The following is an 18,303-nucleotide window of genomic DNA, read 5'->3' as shown; positions in this document are numbered from 1 at the left end:
TGGTTGTAAAGGGTATGAATGGTTGACAGTGTTTGCAAGGATGCTCTTCAGACACTTGAATCGATAAAAACACTCAACCATAGGACACGTTAGCTATGTATTAGAAGAATTAGCATATCAGAGTTAAATGTTGTGTATAATTTGTTTCATTGTGCAGGCTGTGGAAGAAGATGACCGGAAAATATGGAAATGTTATGCCGTTGGATTGGAAGAAATCACATGCCAGGAAACTTCAGATGCCTGTGCTTAATCTTAATGAGAAACAGGTGAATATATGTGTGCATGATATCCCTGATCAATTTTAAAAAACATGCTTTATCTTTTCACAAGATAATTTAATGACAGTGTGTCTCATGTTTAATGAAATCAAGATTCTTTGAGTCCTTGTGGATAAAGTTTGGAGACTTGTGGACTGGCCTCCGTTCACTTAGCAATGGGGCTGCTGCATTCATCCCTCAATCCATCTTTCATCTTTCATCTGTTTACGTTTATTTATACTCTCTTTTCTGGAACAATCCATTCGACCATTTTATTGTAATTTCTGTAATTTCACTGTAACATCCAAAGCAGTAATCAGACATATCTTCATGTCTCTCTCACAAATATTGTGACAGGATCATTGCGCTATGTTTAGAGAGTTGTTCCTCAGCTAGTTTCATGATATATTCACATGCCCATTGTATTTACACATGGATCTCTACATTTGATATCCCCAAACCAACGTCTTCAAAGTTTTCTTTCAGTCGCAGTACTTCAAGGTACCTGTGGCACCTGTAATTGTGGATGACCTTTTCTTCGTTTAAATTAGGGCAGCAACCTTTCCGTCTGTAACCTTTCATGTACAGTTCATTGATGTGACAAGTAGTGCTAACTTTTTGAAACTGCCCAATCATGATATACTGTCATCCATCATCACTATCTCAAATAGAATTCCTTACAGAGACTTTGCTTTGATTTGATTTACACTGTTTGTTTGTGATAGCAGTGCATGATGCTTGTTGTACACTCACGTGCAAAAAGGTCAATATTTGTTCACTCTTTAGTTTTTCTAGGGTGTAAGGTTTACGCACTTGCCCTGTATTGTTCACAGTCTGAGAAGAGAACGAAGTTAACTTTGAGATTTTGCCTTCAAAAGTTAGCAGTAAAGGTGATATCATTAGCAGGTGTTCTAGCTAAGACATGTGGTTCAAAAAATAAATGTCTGCTATCAATTATTAAATGTTTATCCCTTTCCTACCAAATGTAATTTTGCTTAGTATTTCATCTGTGCTTTGACACCCGAAAGTTGGGAGTAATTCTAAGTTCAAACCAACTACCTGAAGTAAATTAAGTTTTGTTATATGTCAAAACTCAACCTCCATATTCAGACTGCTGATGGCTAGTGAACAGATGAACTGTCAAATGAAATACAGACCTTGTAGAAAATACTTTCTTAAGCAAGTTCAAAGACAGTTCAACACTCTTTTAACGACATTCAGTCTACCCTCTTTTGTTTCTTGTTTGTTTTCTTTGTACAACAAACGTGATAAATCACATTCATTTTGAGAAGTCATGGCAGCGGTGTAAGCCTTGTTGGAGCGCCCCCCCTTTTTTGGAGTGTGAATGTATTTACCAGCTTCTAGTATGATCTTCCAATATATTGCATCATGTTGTGGTGTAGTTATTTTACCAAAATACCCACACACAGAAATAATTGTAGGAACCCAAAGTTTTGTGGAGCACCATCACAGAGCAAATTTAATGATGGAGTTTCTCCTGCATGCAGGGCTTTCCAAACCTTCCCATGATTGTAACTTAGTGATAAAAACTTTTCACACTGGCTTCTTTAACCTTGACCTTCAATGGAAGCAGAATGTCATTGGTGCTGTTTTCTATATTTCAACTACAGTAACCCATTTTAACCAAATGCAGTTACTGTAAACTATAGGTGGAAATCTTGCATGTGCCTTTCTAACTCCAAATTACTGTGATTGACAATGTTTTACAGTGAACCACTTTGCTTGACAACAGCAATAGGCACATTGAAAGGTAGTGCTGTATGTACTCTAATACACAGTGATTCATATTCATATTCTGGTGTTGCTGGAGTTTAGCAAATAATCCAAATCAGCAAAGGAGTAGAGTTTTAAATGTTTTGTTGTTTGCACTGATCCAGGAACAAGAAGTGAGTAACCTAGACCTGCCTGAAGACGGTGAACTGGCACAACAACTAGACATGCACTCACTTATTGTTTCCAGTATCAATCAAGAACCAATGTTCACAGCAGATGAAGTTATTGAAGAAATTGATGAAATCTTCCAGGTAGTGCTACGCTTCCGTTCATATTATCAATGTCTATGTCTACCATCCCTCAACATGATAGTGCAGAGACGATGTACTCTATCTCAGCCAGTGAACACTTTGAATCCATTAAGTTTTTCCAAAAATATGCACATCTGTCGCCCAACAGAAATACAAGTCTCATAGCTCTCCAAAATAATAAAAGTACTGTTAAAGCAATGAGCAGATCCTAATGTAGTTGCAGTTTGAGCTAACTGATTAAACTGTACCAATTTTGACACGTTGGACTTCTTTCTGCACCAAGCAGTGTGTTTTATTCACTTTTTGAAGTCCACAGAACGCTGCTTGATCTGAAATAATCTCTCTTTCTCCATTAAACCAAAAGAAAGTCCAAAGTAGGCAGCTCTAGCCATTGGTCTAGCTCCCTGGAAGCCTCAAAGTACATTGGGAAATTGTCAACACTTCACTGCACACCACATCTAAAGAGAACTCTTCAACTAAATAGTGTGTTCTCACTCGGTGTAACTCAGTGTTCTGATCAGACTCTTTTTATTAAAACATAAAGCCCCATGTCATTCTTTCTGCCTAGCAGCAGGCCTCACCTGACGGAACACAATCAGAGGAAGATCGATGGTCTCTCATCTCCCAGGAATTATTAAAACTCCGGGAAAGATCCATCACCACCAGCAGTTATGAGGAAAGTAAGAATGCCAAAGGTACATTTCATGGCTCTGCTATGCAAGCTTCTTATATTTCATTTCCGTATGGGTCTATCGTTTTTTTGTTGCGTTAAATGAGAAAAATGGCCATAACAGCATATCATGCAGAGTTGACTGAAAAGCAAGGCAAACAAGTGTAGCAGTGGAGTTCTTTAGTTCAGAGACGTCACTGCAAAATGCACATATTCAGGAGATAAAATCAGGTGTCCATGAAAGAGCATGAATAGTAACCACGCATGTGATTGTCCTGGGCAATTGTAAGTAGGTCATAATGCCAGTTTGTTCACAGCGAAGTAAATTCTGTATTATATAGAAGCAAATTCACTGAAATCTATGCCAATGCCTGCCTTAAAACTGAACATTTTAGAGTTTTGCTAATACTTTGTTCAGGGAAACTTTAAACTGTTCTCTTTTATAATCAAGAATACAGGTCTGTGGTCACTGTACACAGCAGTTGATTAGAGAATCTTTCTGCTTAAAATTCATCGATATTTGAGATTCAAATGGTCACTATATCCTATTTGAACTCTCTGGAGAAAATTTGAATTTCTGCTTTCAACAAAAACAAGATCATGAAAACTTCATTCACCTCTACAGGCTTCAAAATAAACTCACTCAATCAGCAGACCAGAAAAGTTCTGTAAAAAATTGAATGTCCAAAGGAACTCTTCCCAAAGTGATTTGTACTTTAAATGTGAATAAAATCTTTCCTAAGGGCCTTACAATTGCTCTACCATGGACAATATTGCATGTATAACAGGCAAAACATAATGGAAAATACGGAAGATACAACCTTCTAACTTCATGTACATATTACATCTTGCATGCGATGGTCAAGTCAGAAGATATTTACGTTGGTTCAGGATTGTAACCGTTGGTAGCATGAATAACCATTATCACTCAGGGGTTGGTTTTCTTTAAACATCGCCATGATGTCGTTTTAGCTTTACTTATTTCCACGCAAAGCATGACACATGTACATCAATCCATGGACACACATCTCAACACAGTCACACACTCAAATGTTTGTGCTGATACTAACAATACTTACTCTTCTCTTGCTTTGCTATCGTACTAAAGTTGTGGATATACCAGGTAAATCAAAGTATTCTCAGGCGTTGTGTAACAAGGCTTTCAAGATACCTAACATAATTTACATGTACCTGCAAGTCATAAAACTTGCATGAATATTTTGTAACCTGTAAATTAAAAATGAAGTATCAAGCTTATTTGGAATGATTTTCACATAAACAAGTAGCTTGCATATCTTTGCAACAGTCTGACTTCTTTTGAATAATCTGTATTTGTGGCATGTATGTGTATAGCATAAATTGAATTGTTTAAGTGAATTAAAAAAAAATGGAAAATATAAAACCCTTCTCTAGTACTCAACAATCATGTTGTTGGCTTAGTAGATGTTCCTTTGATAAAGTCTGCTGTACTTTTATAATGACATGTGTGTTGTTGTAATTCAGAGTATTTATAACATATAAAAATACCTTTCATGTACTAGATTTTGATCATAATCGACCTTATATTTGATGACCACCCCATGTTGTACATCTGCGTGTTCAAGATTCAAAAATACTGAACGATTCTTTGAGCCCCCTTCCCCATCATGTTTGGTACAACTTAATGTTTTCTCTGTTCAAGGAAGTAGGAGGTGAAGGACTAAGTTCTGTTATCAGTTCTGTCTGATACATCAGTTGTCTTCCAATTAATTCTAAACCATTCACTTGCTAATAAGGACAAAAAAAACACCATTTTCAATGCACCTTACATGTCAGATTGACCCCATGATACCCTTCACACTTCAAAAAATTTCTAATTACCGGTAAGAAAACTTGCGAAACCATCAAACCGTGGCAACACGTCGAGAACTCTCATTTTCTTTCTGCTTTTTCTCTTCCACGATACATACCACAGGTCTCAAGAGTCTGTCTCTCCATGCTCTGAATGAACTGCTTGAAGAGCTGGAGTCCACCATCAAAGAATACTCTGAAGTCTTGATAGAACAGCTGGCGCTCCGAGATGAGCTGGAATACGAGAAGGAGATCAAGAACCAATTTATATCCAATCTGATCAGCGTGCAAAACAAACTCAAAGCCAGAAATCCCAAGGGAAAGAAAGGAGCACCTAAGAAAAAGCTCAAAAATGGTTCTGAAGGAGGCTCGGTAAGTAGATTGATTGGAAAAAGACAATTATTTTGTGCTCCAGAAATTCAGAATGACTTTTCAAAGGTAAATCACATGTAAACAGAATAAAATACTTGCTGCATCACGCACAGCCATTTTGCGATTTAATCATTGTGTGATTTTTCCAGGTGCAAACTAAGTTATTTCAAATACAACAATATATTTTTGCTGTGAATTTCACCAAAGAAGGAAGACATTTGGGAGAAGAATATTTTCAGGTTGTCATCATGACTTAAAAAGAGCTGTTGTCCTGCGAAGAAAGGACAGGCTCTATGGAGATAAATTAAATCAGTGTGGAATTTTTGAAACATTTTGCAATTTTCAATAAATTCAGTGCCCTGTACATCTATAATCCCATGCTGTTTAAACTGATAGTCTGATACAACAGTCAGATGGTTTATCTTCTGAAGCTGATGTTAACCATACTTTTTCAATGTTGATGACAGTGATGTGTTCCTTGAGAAAATTTTCAAAGCAAACTGTGTTTGAGAACAGTCTTGTAGAAACACTGAATGTCTCAGCCTACGTCTTAGGATACTGATTTGGCTGAGCGGTTTTGTCTGTAGCTTCTCCACTCGGTGACTGGGTGCCATTGTTGTGAGCTCAAACATGATCAAAAATTTACCGTATTATCACATCCTTCCTTTCTCTTCCTCTTTGTTTTCAGTTTCTGACAACGGTGATACCATACCACAAAAATGGACCCCCTAGTGTGGAAACTTTACAGATACTGAATAAAAGTAAGTGGTGCTGTATACATTTCACAGTGACTACAGCATGCAACATGCATGGTGACATTACTCCCAGTGAATTTAAATTCATATGAGGAACAGTAACAAGTAGTTATCAAAATTTTAAGTTTTCTTGATGTGCCATACAAGTGCAGTGGATGCAGTCACCAGGTTGTATGTCATTGTAGTCACTTTACATACATCACCTACAAGTCTGTGGTATGTATGTATTTTTAAAAGTGCAAACCTATGTCATGTCGAGCGTGATTTCGAGTATTAAGCCTGACTGTAACTAAAAAACAAAAAAATCAAAATGAAGCAATTTTTTGCATAGGAGCTGTGGTGGCTTTTAATTTTCCTTCTTCTCTTCTTTGACTTTTGCTGTTTGTTTTCTTTTTTTGTTTACTTTTAGTTTTGAAAGCCATGGATGAGGACAGTTCCCAAGTGCCTGGCTTATTAACAGACTATATCCTCAAAGGTAAGCTCCAAATCTGCTGTAGTTCATTTTGATTTCACTCAGTAAAGTCACATTTTCTGTTCATCAATCTGTCATAAGCTTCCCCTTCCCTTGCCATTATTTTGTGTTGCTGTGCTCCTGATGCTAGTTATAATTTATCGCAAAAATTTTGGTTGGAATATTGAAAAGACAAAAAAACTTTGGACTTTTGCATCATGCTTGCTTGCAATCGGGTCTTATTAATTTTAAGACATTTCCTATCAACGTACACTCCCTGGGGCAGTCAGTGTGTATGTGATAATGAAAATGAATTCAATTTTATCCAGCTTCATTTGTCCTGTTAAGAGACTAACTCATCAAACTCCAAAACTTGTGTATTTAAAGGTTTGTAGTATGTGGGGTAGATCTAGAAGGCATCACTGTCTTCCTGTTGTACAGTGAAGGTTTTTACATGTGCAGGATGGCATCACTGTCTTTCTGTTGTACAGTGAAGGTTTTTACATATACAGGATGGCATCACTGTCTTCCTGTTGTACAGTGAAGGTTTTTACATGTGCAGGATGGCATCACTGTCTTCCTGTTGTACAGTGAAGGTTTTTACATGTACAGGATGGCATCACTGTCTTCCTGTTGTACAGTGAAGGTTTTTACATGTACAGGATGGCATCACTGTCTTCCTGTTGTACAGTGAAGGTTTTTACATGTACAGGATGGCATCACTGTCTTCCTGTTGTACAGTGAAGGTTTTTACATGTACAGGATGGCATCACTGTCTTCCTGTTGTACAGTGAAGGTTTTTACATGTACAGGATGGCATCACTGTCTTCCTGTTGTACGGTGAAGGTTTTTACATGTACAGGATGGCATCACTGTCTTCCTGTTTACAGTGAAGGTTTTTACATGTACAGGATGGCATCACTGTCTTCCTGTTGTACAGTGAAGGTTTTTACATGTACAGGATGGCATCACTGTCTTCCTGTTGTACAGTGAAGGTTTTTACATGTACAGGATGGCATCACTGTCTTCCTGTTGTACAGTGAAGGTTTTTACATGTACAGGATGGCATCACTGTCTTCCTGTTGTACAGTGAAGGTTTTTACATGTACAGGATATCTTTTAGAACTAAGAAGACATAGTGAAGAACTATTTACATGTTGATAAGTCTCATGTCATCCATACTTCATTTTGCATGTTTTTTTTTTCTGTTCATTGCAGTGCTTGTTCCGACATAGACATTGTCTGTCTGGAAACTAAAAGGATGTATGAGAGCCCTTCAAAGAAGAACAGCTTTTGATTGGCTGGCCATTTGATGGATTGATTGATTGGTTGATATCCCCAGACATCGTTCTCACCACTGGAATTTGGTGAAGATCGTCGGTGCAACCAATCAGTTGTTCTCAATATGATGATAATCGTTCAAAGACAATTACTATTTTTTCTGTGTGTTAATTGCACGTGTCACATCTTCATGTCTGTTTGCAATGGCACATTTTAAACTCAAGTCTGAAAGTGTAGTAACATTTATAGTGTTAATTTCAAAGAAGGAAAAAAAAATTATGCCAGATACTTACGTGTACTTAGTAAGAAATGTGTGCGCTGTGCATTTGATCCAAAAATGCATCTTACATAAGATAGGAATCTGTTTAGGAAAAAAAAGCCAGAGAAAGGCAAAACCACCAGTTCAGTTCAGTTTCTACAATGGGTAATATGAGACTTTAGCATGGGAGAAATACAGTGTTATATACTTAATCATTGTTCCAAATGCTGCAGTGGGGGTTACTTTTTCATGATGCTACAGAGGGAGAAATTTTCATGGTTATCCAGAGTTTGTCTGTCATGCGTACTTGAGGGGAGAGATTTCTCAAGTTCAAGTTTTGTGCGGGAGCTGAGCTTTTCCCCTCTCTTCCCCAGAAGTCACCGCCGTGCACTCTCTGAACTGACCTGGTGGTTTTTCACAGCCTAGTATTTATGATGTAAATTTATCCATAATTTATTGTTGTCCTTTTTGAAGCTTTTATCCTGTAAAGTGCAATGAATTCACTCGTCTTACTATATGGTCTGGGAGCAGGCTCACACTGCATTCTCCCAGCTTGTGAAAAATGTCAAAGTACTCTGATGGGACGTTTATATGTAAATAGAAATCGCTAATGTTCAACCGTGTCAGCTATCAGTGTCAACATATAATCAATAATAGTAGTCAGTTCTTGAAAATTTAAATTGAAACTTGTTCAGGGTGGGGGTAGGGGTTGGGGGGAGAGCGAGAAATATACGTGTCAGTTATGCATTCAAAACCAAGATCTGACACTGATGAACACATCCCTTTTAAATTATTGCCTTTTTTGGCCACAAGAGGGCGTCCTTTAGTAAGAAATAGTCTCCCGAATGCATTACATGCACCCGTTTACGTTTCAACCAACTCATGTCTAGAAATATTTCTCAGTTTATACTTTTGCTTTTGTTATGAATACTTGAACAGGGTTATCATTTTGTATTTAGTTTTTTTCATCATTCATTTTTTTTATAAATTGAGAATTATAATTTACTTGCAGGTCCAAGTTTTTTTTCTCCAGATACATTTTGTGCCTCAGTATTTTGATTTCTCCCTATTGAGAAAAGTACACACGTTTTCTGTGGTTGTTTACATTATTTTGTACATAAAAGAGCTGATCAATTTTGTTTATCTTTGAAGTTTTGAAAGTCAGTGTCTATGTAGAAATTATGTAGAATTAGATTAATGATATTTCCTATGGAAGTGAGGCGAGTTCCTCACTCTAATATCAAAACAAAATGATAATAGTGATAGACAATAATCTTAGTATTTCGACCTTAAAAACCAGTAATAAACAGCATCAAGCAACCAGACTAAAATGCTAATTTAGACTCTTCTAGCCACAGTGTTCGAAAGAAAGAAAAATCCCATTTTTGCCAAAAAAATATTTCATTATATACAGTGATACTCCTTTCATTTTGTGAGATATGTGTGACCCTTGACCTTTACACCCCAAGTTCCCTGTAGACAGGTCCTCACTCACTATTGAAAACAATAGAGTTGGACCACAGCATGAGAGTCAAGGGGGTAACAAAACTCCACCAAAGTTGAACTCTTTTTACTCACTAGTCTTTTCTCTTAAATGCAGGAAAGTTAGGCATGTCTCTGCCCAGTGCATGTTTTCTAAGTTGAAAATAATTTCAGTTTCCAGGGAGTGTGGAAGACTGTGGACAGAGACTCCCCTACAGGGACGTGACCTTGAATCTATTGTGGGCAATTCTTTTAAATGCACTGCCATAGGGCGTAACTATAGATTATTATAAAAAGATTGCTAGACATCTCGTCCATGAAAAGTATAAATCATTTAAGTGAAGGATTCAGTAGATGTTTTTGAAATGTAATTTTATTTCTGGGTGCAATCAGCGTTTTTCCAGTGATAATGTCAATATAAAAATATAGAATGTAGGGAAAAAATATGAATTTATTATCATCAAAACTTTTAAGGTGTTTTAGTGTGATAAAGAGATGCAGAAAAATAACATGTAAAGTTTTACGCCGAGAAATACTGATTGGATATGTCAGCAGGGAGTAGAGTGGCTGCAGGGGTCTAAGCAGAGAGAGAAATCAACACTTTTCTTGAAGAGTGCTTCCAACGTTTCATCACGTTTGTTATGCTCATGCAAGCAGATAATTGCGATTATGACTTGTTGTTGGAAATTTTTCCTTTTCACTGCCTGCCTGCCTCTTCAAATGGCAAACCCAGTGCATTACCAGGCAACCCAGTCTCCACAAACAACCATGGCTTTGCTGGAAAATCCCACCATTTCATATTACCCTGATAGTGGCATGAGTGAGTGGACAGAAAAAATGGAGTTTTCTTGACAAGATATGTATTATGTTAAAGGTTGAATCACAGTTAGTTAACTCCGGCCACCTTTCATAATTTTTGTGGAGGGGAAGCTAGACATCAGACCAGTACATTGGATTGTCTGATATGGATGTGTTCTTGGGTAAAGCAAACGATCTTTTGAAGTTGCCGTGTACAGAAAGAAACATTAAAGATGCTGCAATCCCACAGATGTTTCTTTCCAGTCATCAACCTTTCTTTTTCTTCAATGAGGAATACACTTATACTTTGTTTGATGTCATCCTTGCCAAGTAGAAGTGCATGAGATACGACCACTGCTGGTATGGATATTGACAGGAGAATTCACCTTCTGATTGTGCAAGTCATTGACCGTGAACAGACTGCAACTCACTCACATCCTACTTAATGATACACTTAACCATCTCAGGCAAAAGAAACGGTCGTACTGATTCTCCCAGCTGTCTATGATCCTTCAGCAGTGGTCGTGTGTCCATTAAAAATCAGAGAAAAATCTAAAATGCTGTCAGTTGCCCAGCCATACACAGATTCTTCACCTAGCTTAAAAATACCATTTGTGTGTTTGGTAGGTTGGTTTGTATTGGGCGTATGTGTAGGTCATTGACTTGTCAACTCTGTCATTACAAATGCAGCCCAGAATTGTTAATGTAGCTTTTGTTTGATATTGCAATGGTAAGCATTGCCCATACCCATAATGCTTTATTCCGGTGTAGCAGCTGTACATGCTGCCATTTGACCAATCAGGAAGAGAGAAAGAAACTGGAACAAAAAAAAATGTACTTTGCATCAGGTTGTGGTATGGTAGTGGTTGTCATGATTTTGGAGTTCCATTTCAACCAATGAGCAAACTGGTATTGTGACTAATGGTTTTGATTTCAACGACTGCCAGGTATTCCTGGGTCTCAGAAATGTGAAAGAAACTAGCCTGTTCCTACTCTGTCCAGTGAAGTCCAACAATGTGTTTTGATGATCTTTAGCAAGGAAATGGCTCACAATGGAAAGTTATTGCATATTTCTATGACAATTACATATGAATTTTGATGCCTTTGGTCAATGTATTTTGTCGTTGGCAAAGAGTGCCATAGGCCACCACAACAAATTTCTGTTTGATGGAAGTGAATGTGTTATTATCTGTTACAAAGAAAAAATTGAAAAGTCTGTAATGGCTGCTGCAAGAGAGTTTCACACACCTCAGTTAATAGCACTTGAGTACCTCATTATGAAATGGCATTTTGTTAGACAGACCCGTAAAGGTAGCTTACACTCTATGAGAAATATTCCAATGATCAGAGCAGCCTAGAGTGATGGCCATTTACATACTGTCAGCTGTATTAATTAATTAGCAGGGCACACCGTACCCTGCTGGACATTGCCAATGAAGCATGATTTGAAAACTAAAGCAATCCCACTCTTCAGAGAGCTTCACTCTAAGAAAACAGTTCCCAGATACACAACCCTACTGGTTACGTTTTCTCAATGCACAAAGGAAAAAGGTGTTGCTTTCAGGTTCCAAACATCAACTGCTGATTTGATAGACTGATCATGCTTAATTGGCAAAATTCATAGTATCACAATCTTGACAAGTGTGGAGTTGTAGCCATTTTGTCATTGTGTACATATATTTAGCTGTAGCTACTTTTTGCTGCCAAGGTACATGACACACAGCAAAATCAAGATCCAATGTGGTGATTTCAACAGATAAGTTATATGTATTATTTAATGTATCAACTTAATAAAAAGTTTGTAATGTGTAAATTAAGGCTTCCAGTGTGTGACTGTGATAGTAAATATTCAATATGGATGACATTCTACATATTTAGACGTCGTTTTGTAGTCTACTAATATACTGTGCATCACTATAAAGACCCTGATATGCAAACTTTTGAAGATTTTTTTCACTATTTTCGTTTTTAATGTTGACCATAATTTCTTGTTCTGCTCCACAACACATGTTGAGATACACAGTATTCAGCTTGTCAACTCAGCCTGTACATGCGTAAACTGCATTGCTATTGTTGACGATTGAATTCTGGTCCAGACTAGAATTCAAATATAAACAATAACATCATTTTACACACTTTTACACGTATAGATATTCTATGTTGACAAGCGAACTAATGGGTGTGTCAACATTCTTCTCAGAGTTGAATAAGAACTTGCAATTGACTTATAAAACAAAAATAATGAAAAAATCAAAACTAAGAATTACTGGCCAATCAAAGTTTCAATATCACAATGGCAAAGAAAAAAAAACAGTAGCTTCTAGTCGTGACATTCTAGAAATCTTGGTGTGCTTTTTAGAAAAAATTTGACAGCCAATCTGCTTTCCAACTCGTTTACACTACCTTTGGTATCGGCTGGTGGCACGTCTGTAAATTTCACATTGCTGTATCATGTCAATACAAATGCTCTTGAAACACATTCAGTTTTCTCCACCATTGATTTCTATGGTATATAGAACATTAAAGACAACACTGTTTTGAAGTGAGGTATGTGTTGACCAGAAGCAATTTTGTCTGCTTTTTACCCCATCACAAATGAAGATATTTCATGAAAAACTGACAAAAAGCTGCAAAACTTCATGTATTTGACGAAAAAAACTTTTAATGGAGCAACAAACCAGACGAACTAAATTTCCTTACTTTGTACAGATAATAAGCACTCCAAAAACTTCTTTGTAAGATATTTAAGGAAACACCTGTTTCAAAAAAAGTTTTATCAGTACAAAATGTAATTCTGAATTGACATTGCCAACTACCTGTAAGAAATGTTTCTGTTCAAACATCCAATTCACAGGTACTGGGGAAATGGGACCGCTTCTTGAACTTGTGAAACTCCTGTTACTTGATCGCATTCCTAAAATTAGGATGTCAGAATTCTTTCGTTCTGGTAACTTTTCTCAGATGTACAAATCATGACCTCACTGGATACCCTCAGGCGTCATGGCAAACATGTCAAAAATTGCTTTGAGTGTACTCCATAAAAACATGCAAATATTTTGTCTTTATATATGAATAAGTACGTGCTTGCATCAGTATGTGTGTGACTTAGGTAGTTGAAGTATGTGCCTTGAAATTGAAAGACTTTAAGTTTTGCTCGAACTTTCTGTACACTATTCCTTTTGAAAATCAAGAATTAAACGCTGGGGTCACGGTGTAAAATTTGGTACCAGAGAAACAAATTACCCAATATTTACCAACACTTAGAATTAAAATGGTCGCCGTGTAAATTCTATTCGAGGGAGGAAAAAATCCATTTTCACGAAAAGAAGCCTGTGAAAACTTTATTTACTGCATGAGCTTCAAAATGAGCCCCCACATGTGATAGACAAAAATACTGTACAAGTTTGAGTCTGTCCTCTTTTTTAACCTACACCTGTTCTGTTTCAGAAAAATGCACATCAAAGTTCATGGTACATCGAGGCTGTCATCGAAACAAACACTACAAACAAACTCCAGCTTCAAAATGTACGCAAAAATTAAAGCTACGAATCATGGTCACAAACGCAAAATAATCTGGCAAAGAGAAAACTTCAAGATTTACTCCAACTGTACAACACGAACATGGATGTACATATACATATGATAGTACAGAAATAATCTAACAAGAAATCTCTCTGCAAAACGGACGGAATAGAAAATAATACTGTCCACAGGAATCGATTTAATCTTGGCAGTCGTTTGGTTTCTCTTTCTTGATGTCGCTTAAAACGTGCAGATAAAGTCCGAAAACATTGAACGACCGATGCTCTCAGAAGGTTGAAATCTGAATCGACAAAAATCGGTTGGCGGTCTACGTAGTCCTATCAGTGAAGCTTAAACAACCTGTTGGTCTGATGCATATCGTCCACGTACCTATCGGTAAAAAATAAATGAATCCATGAACATTTATTCAAACATAGTTCCGAGAGGGACTGTGATTCAAATATTTAGGTCACTTAGGCAAGTAACACCACATGTACAGCATGTGTCACATAGTCCACAGAGTACTGAGTAAATATTGTTACTTGGATTGTCTTGGCTGAATCAGTAGCGATGAACGGTTTTTGTTAGTTTTTTGTTTTATTTGTGGTAGGAACCATAGACTGTATATGTAGGAACATAAAGAAACACTAAATATCATTAAATACAATTTGTTCGTTATGTAATGAGACGACAAGAACACTTAATGAATAATGAAAGATAAACCAAGGCGAAAGTATAAAAAACCGCTGGTTAAGGAACATTTCCAAGTTCAAAAATCTAATTTAAGGAAATTAAGGAAGTGATTCCGAGCTTGCATCGATTCTTTCTGTCTTTCTTTCTTTCTGTCTTTCTTTCTGTCTAGGCTGGGAGTAAGGTGATCATTTCGACAGTCATGACGCCGGACGCAGTTATGCTTTAACACACTGGGTCTATTCATAGAGGATAGGTAGAAGCGAGACTCCATATCGGAGTCTTTTCAGCAGTTACCAACCTACACTCCATGCGTTCAGTGGAATGCACGGGTGTTACATGGGGCCGTAAGAAGTCAAGGCCCCTAGAAACCAACTTGTATACTATTTTATTCAACTTTCTTCGACAAACAAGCAACGAAATTGGGAAAACAGCAAAGGATTGTGCCATATTTGTCTTTCATGGATTTGAATTGGTAATGGTATACTTCAAATATAATATAAAAGCTAAGATTCAATTTCGCTTATCTGAAATGGCTGATATTTTCCCTCTGAAATCATAGCACCACGTAAAACGCATTAATAACATTTCATTCAGTCAGAATAAGTCCTTATTAAGTCCATTTACAAGTTTCTCTCTGACACAAAACCACACTATAATTGCTAGTCCCATGACGATCCGTTTGTTGTGCTGAGTTTATCCGTTTGTTGTGCTGAGTTTACTCAACTGAGCTAGTAATCTACCCTTCTCTCGCTGCGAAACCATGCTAATATTTGCACATCTGGGTTTGTTATTTCATTTTTACCTTTGCACTTTGGTTTATGTTTGTTGAGGTGTTTGGGCATTTCAGGAATACCGTAATATGTCGTTTCTCATTTCCAGGCATGGACATTCTCTTTGAGCAAGTAATAATTATTGTACCAATTCTTTATTTTAGTCGGGTATAATGGTCCTCGTGTACAGGCTTAGACGTAACCCTGACAACACTTGTGATTGACGCAATTCATTTTATTAGTATCCCGTAAACAACATATCAGGCGTTTGCTGGCATAGTTTTCAAATTTTTCCGTTCCTCGTTCGTTAGTTTCCTCAAAATTTTGATATGCGCTCTAGTGTTCGTAAGTTTAGCCTTTTCGAGCGATTCATCAGGGCAGAAACATTTACATAATAACGTTATTAAATAACATAATCTTTTCGGCTTGTGACTTTGTAAACACATTTGAAGAAGCTTGGACGTCATTCGTCAAGATTCCTACGCTGGTTCTGGTTGCGACGAAGAAGGTTGAAACTAAAACGTGATATTCTAGTGTAATATTACCAGGCTTCGACTTCAGTGATCAAATAGTATAGTTTGAAAACCTTTACATGGAGCTCAGCTAGGTGACCCTAGTGTCGCGCTTTTTCAATGGGGCAATAGGCCTAATACCACAACAATTTGTTAGAGGCGCATCGAGTTCAGCGAGGTGCTTGAGCTGTAAGTCGAGTCACACCATTTGCATTAACCGAAGCATAACATCTCTTTCACCACGGAGGTAGAAGTGAGATTTTACGTCCACGATTTCACGAATAAGCGTTTTTGGAGTCTTTGTTTGGTGTCAGTATTTCGACTCGACGTTGCAAAAAGGTTCTATTAACTTCAGGCTCAATACAAAAAAAAAGCTGGCAATAGAACGGAAAAGCAAACAGCACGTCTACATCCATTTGTGGGGGGATAGTGGTTTGAAGTAGATTCGCAATAAAGCTCACGTGTCGTGAATCATAGAATCGATAGGTTGTTATTATCACTCAGTGTGAGCTCTGTGGTCTAATCCATTCCGGTGGATTTTAACATCTTAGTGCAAGTCCTTCTCTTTGTAACAGTAACTGCCATGGCACTGCTGTCTGTTTGATTGTCTGGTTAATACACGGTCTTTTGTACAGGTGCGTTGTGGTTAATAGTATCGTTATTGTTCTTCTATGTCTCACTCAGTGTGTGTATTTCTACTTTCTATGTGTCTAACTGCCTGTCTGAATTAATATGCCAGTTTCACTTTTTTTTTTTTCGTGTCACGCAAACCTACGCGGTACAAGTTTACCTGTCAACTGATGGAAGTATGAAATGTTGGATTTCAATGTCATATTTGATTTCAAATATACGGAATTCAGCACACTCAAAATCTTGTGTTGGATCACAGTAGTGTGTGGAAGGACTATGGTTGGATTAACCATGGAGGTAGTAGAGACTACTACCTCCATTGATTAACATTATGTAATGCATGTGCGATTGTGTTGATTCATAGCAGTAGAAGACAGCATATTTTACAGGTGTCAACATCTTAAATAACTTCTTAATCGCAAACTAGTTTTTCTTGGAGTAAAACACTGCTCAACGAAACAAGCTTATCTTCTGATCTGATATCAGGCGACTGTTTTTACATTTATTTCTGAATTATTGATTGTCAACCTATATATTGCCTACCTTGTCATGGGACTGTTGATATGGGGAAACCTTGACTGTTTGGTACCGATCATATCCGGCGGGCAAGCGTCACCGGTACCCCAGTTAGGAGGGCCGTGGCGATACGGTCTGCCTCGGGAAGGGAGGATTTGCCGTAGGGTAGACCATTCTTCTGACCTTGTACTCGGCTGCGAAACGTAGATTTCTCTCTCTTCGTGGCCACGATCGACCATTCCCAAAGATGGCTCGCCGAGTGGGACCCAATGCGGCTGTGTCGGCGGCAAGGTTTTCTGTGTCATTAGTTTGTGTCTTGGTACCGGCGCAGTACTTCTCAGATCTGTCGGTATATACCTCTTCGACACCCAGACAGTTTGAAAGCTGCCGTCGTTTGGTTGGTGCCTGCTGTATAGATATTTGTACGCCCCAAACGCGCCGTAACTGAGGGCCGCCATAGCTAGCCACCCGTTAACACAGCCAGAGACAGATGCACATTGGCTCAGTACGTGTTCTAAGCCTGTTGCTGGACGCGTAACCAACGAGGTGACGTCATAATGGCACCCGATAAAGAATTAATGGCGCGGCGCATGTCACCTACAATACCGCCATTGACAATGATTACAACAATCAACAATGGAACACAATACACCAGTCCCAAATTTTGTTAGTTTCGTCAATAAATAAAGCACTGTCATAAGAGCCACCTTTCTAGACACTGTACAGGTTGCCGGGCTACAAAATACTTTTGGATATATCAAGTGTATGCACAGGTAGTTGCTTTAGATTAACATTCCCCGACTGTTATATTTAAATTCTAATCGCCCATGAACACGATCTTTTTAACTTGGAGAGCAAACCACGCTTCATTAATCAACGTGATAAAGGTAGTTATGGATCATCATGGTTACAAAAATACTGCTCATAAATCGTAGGAAAATGGAAAAATTTAATTAATGTCTGCAAATATCGAATCCTTTGATTCCTGAATTTCAAGAGGGACGTGGTGTTGCCTGACAGTAAGGCGTCCAAGTTTGTTTTACAGTAAAACACCATAGTAAGGACACCCATAACTACATCCATGAGTATACAAAGTCTATATATCCTCTCATTCAAACACAAATGTGCAATTTCAATGTCTGAGAGAGGTTTCTATTACTCCGAAAAATAAAATTGTTTTCAGAAACCGAGGCAACTCACCCCAACTTATATGCTTTTCTCGTTTGTACTTCGGTTGCCAAGTGGAGGCCAGGTGATATTATTCCGCACATGTCTTAAATGAAAGGACGAGACATTTCTATGTCATCGATAAATTAAATCTGACAAGTTTATAATATCGACATTGCAAACACAAGAAATGCGAGCGTTATGTAAATATGTACACAGCCCTATACACTGTATATCAGGTACATGCGTTGTAGACTTAACGAAATGGATTGGGAAGAAGAAGTCCATGTTAT

At 37.7% G+C, this 18,303-nt stretch overlaps 1 protein-coding gene and 1 long non-coding RNA gene across 4 annotated transcripts in view; one reads left to right on the top strand and one right to left on the bottom strand.

Moving 5' to 3' along the window:
• Positions 1-12,013, top strand: part of LOC139149344 (fasciculation and elongation protein zeta-2-like) — a 43,441-nt gene extending 31,428 nt beyond the window's left edge. Inside the window, exons 2-9 of one of the 3 annotated variants that reach the window (XM_070721066.1) lie at positions 158-266; positions 2,156-2,302; positions 2,874-2,982; positions 4,081-4,095; positions 4,927-5,174; positions 5,863-5,935; positions 6,339-6,404; positions 7,599-12,013. In XM_070721066.1, the coding sequence (XP_070577167.1) occupies positions 158-266; positions 2,156-2,302; positions 2,874-2,982; positions 4,081-4,095; positions 4,927-5,174; positions 5,863-5,935; positions 6,339-6,404; positions 7,599-7,615 (784 nt within the window). In that variant the 3' untranslated portion in view covers positions 7,616-12,013. Of the gene's footprint in view, positions 1-157; positions 267-2,155; positions 2,303-2,873; positions 2,998-4,080; positions 4,096-4,926; positions 5,175-5,862; positions 5,936-6,338; positions 6,405-7,598 lie in introns of all 3 variants that reach the window. The other 2 variants (XM_070721064.1, XM_070721065.1) reach the window with 2 other exon arrangements.
• An 831-nt stretch (positions 12,014-12,844) lies between these two features.
• Positions 12,845-17,836, bottom strand: LOC139149345 (uncharacterized). The gene is made up of 2 exons (XR_011556102.1): positions 16,871-17,836; positions 12,845-14,112 (listed from the first exon to the last, which is right to left on the bottom strand). It is a non-coding gene; the product is annotated as an uncharacterized lncRNA (long non-coding RNA).
• Between the last annotated feature and the right edge of the window lie 467 nt (positions 17,837-18,303).

This window comes from Ptychodera flava, chromosome 14, assembly GCF_041260155.1.
Source record: "Ptychodera flava strain L36383 chromosome 14, AS_Pfla_20210202, whole genome shotgun sequence".
Classification (NCBI taxonomy): Eukaryota; Metazoa; Hemichordata; class Enteropneusta; family Ptychoderidae; genus Ptychodera; species Ptychodera flava.
The sequence above is the reverse complement of the archived record's forward strand: the minus strand, read 5'-3'. Positions and strand labels throughout refer to the sequence as shown.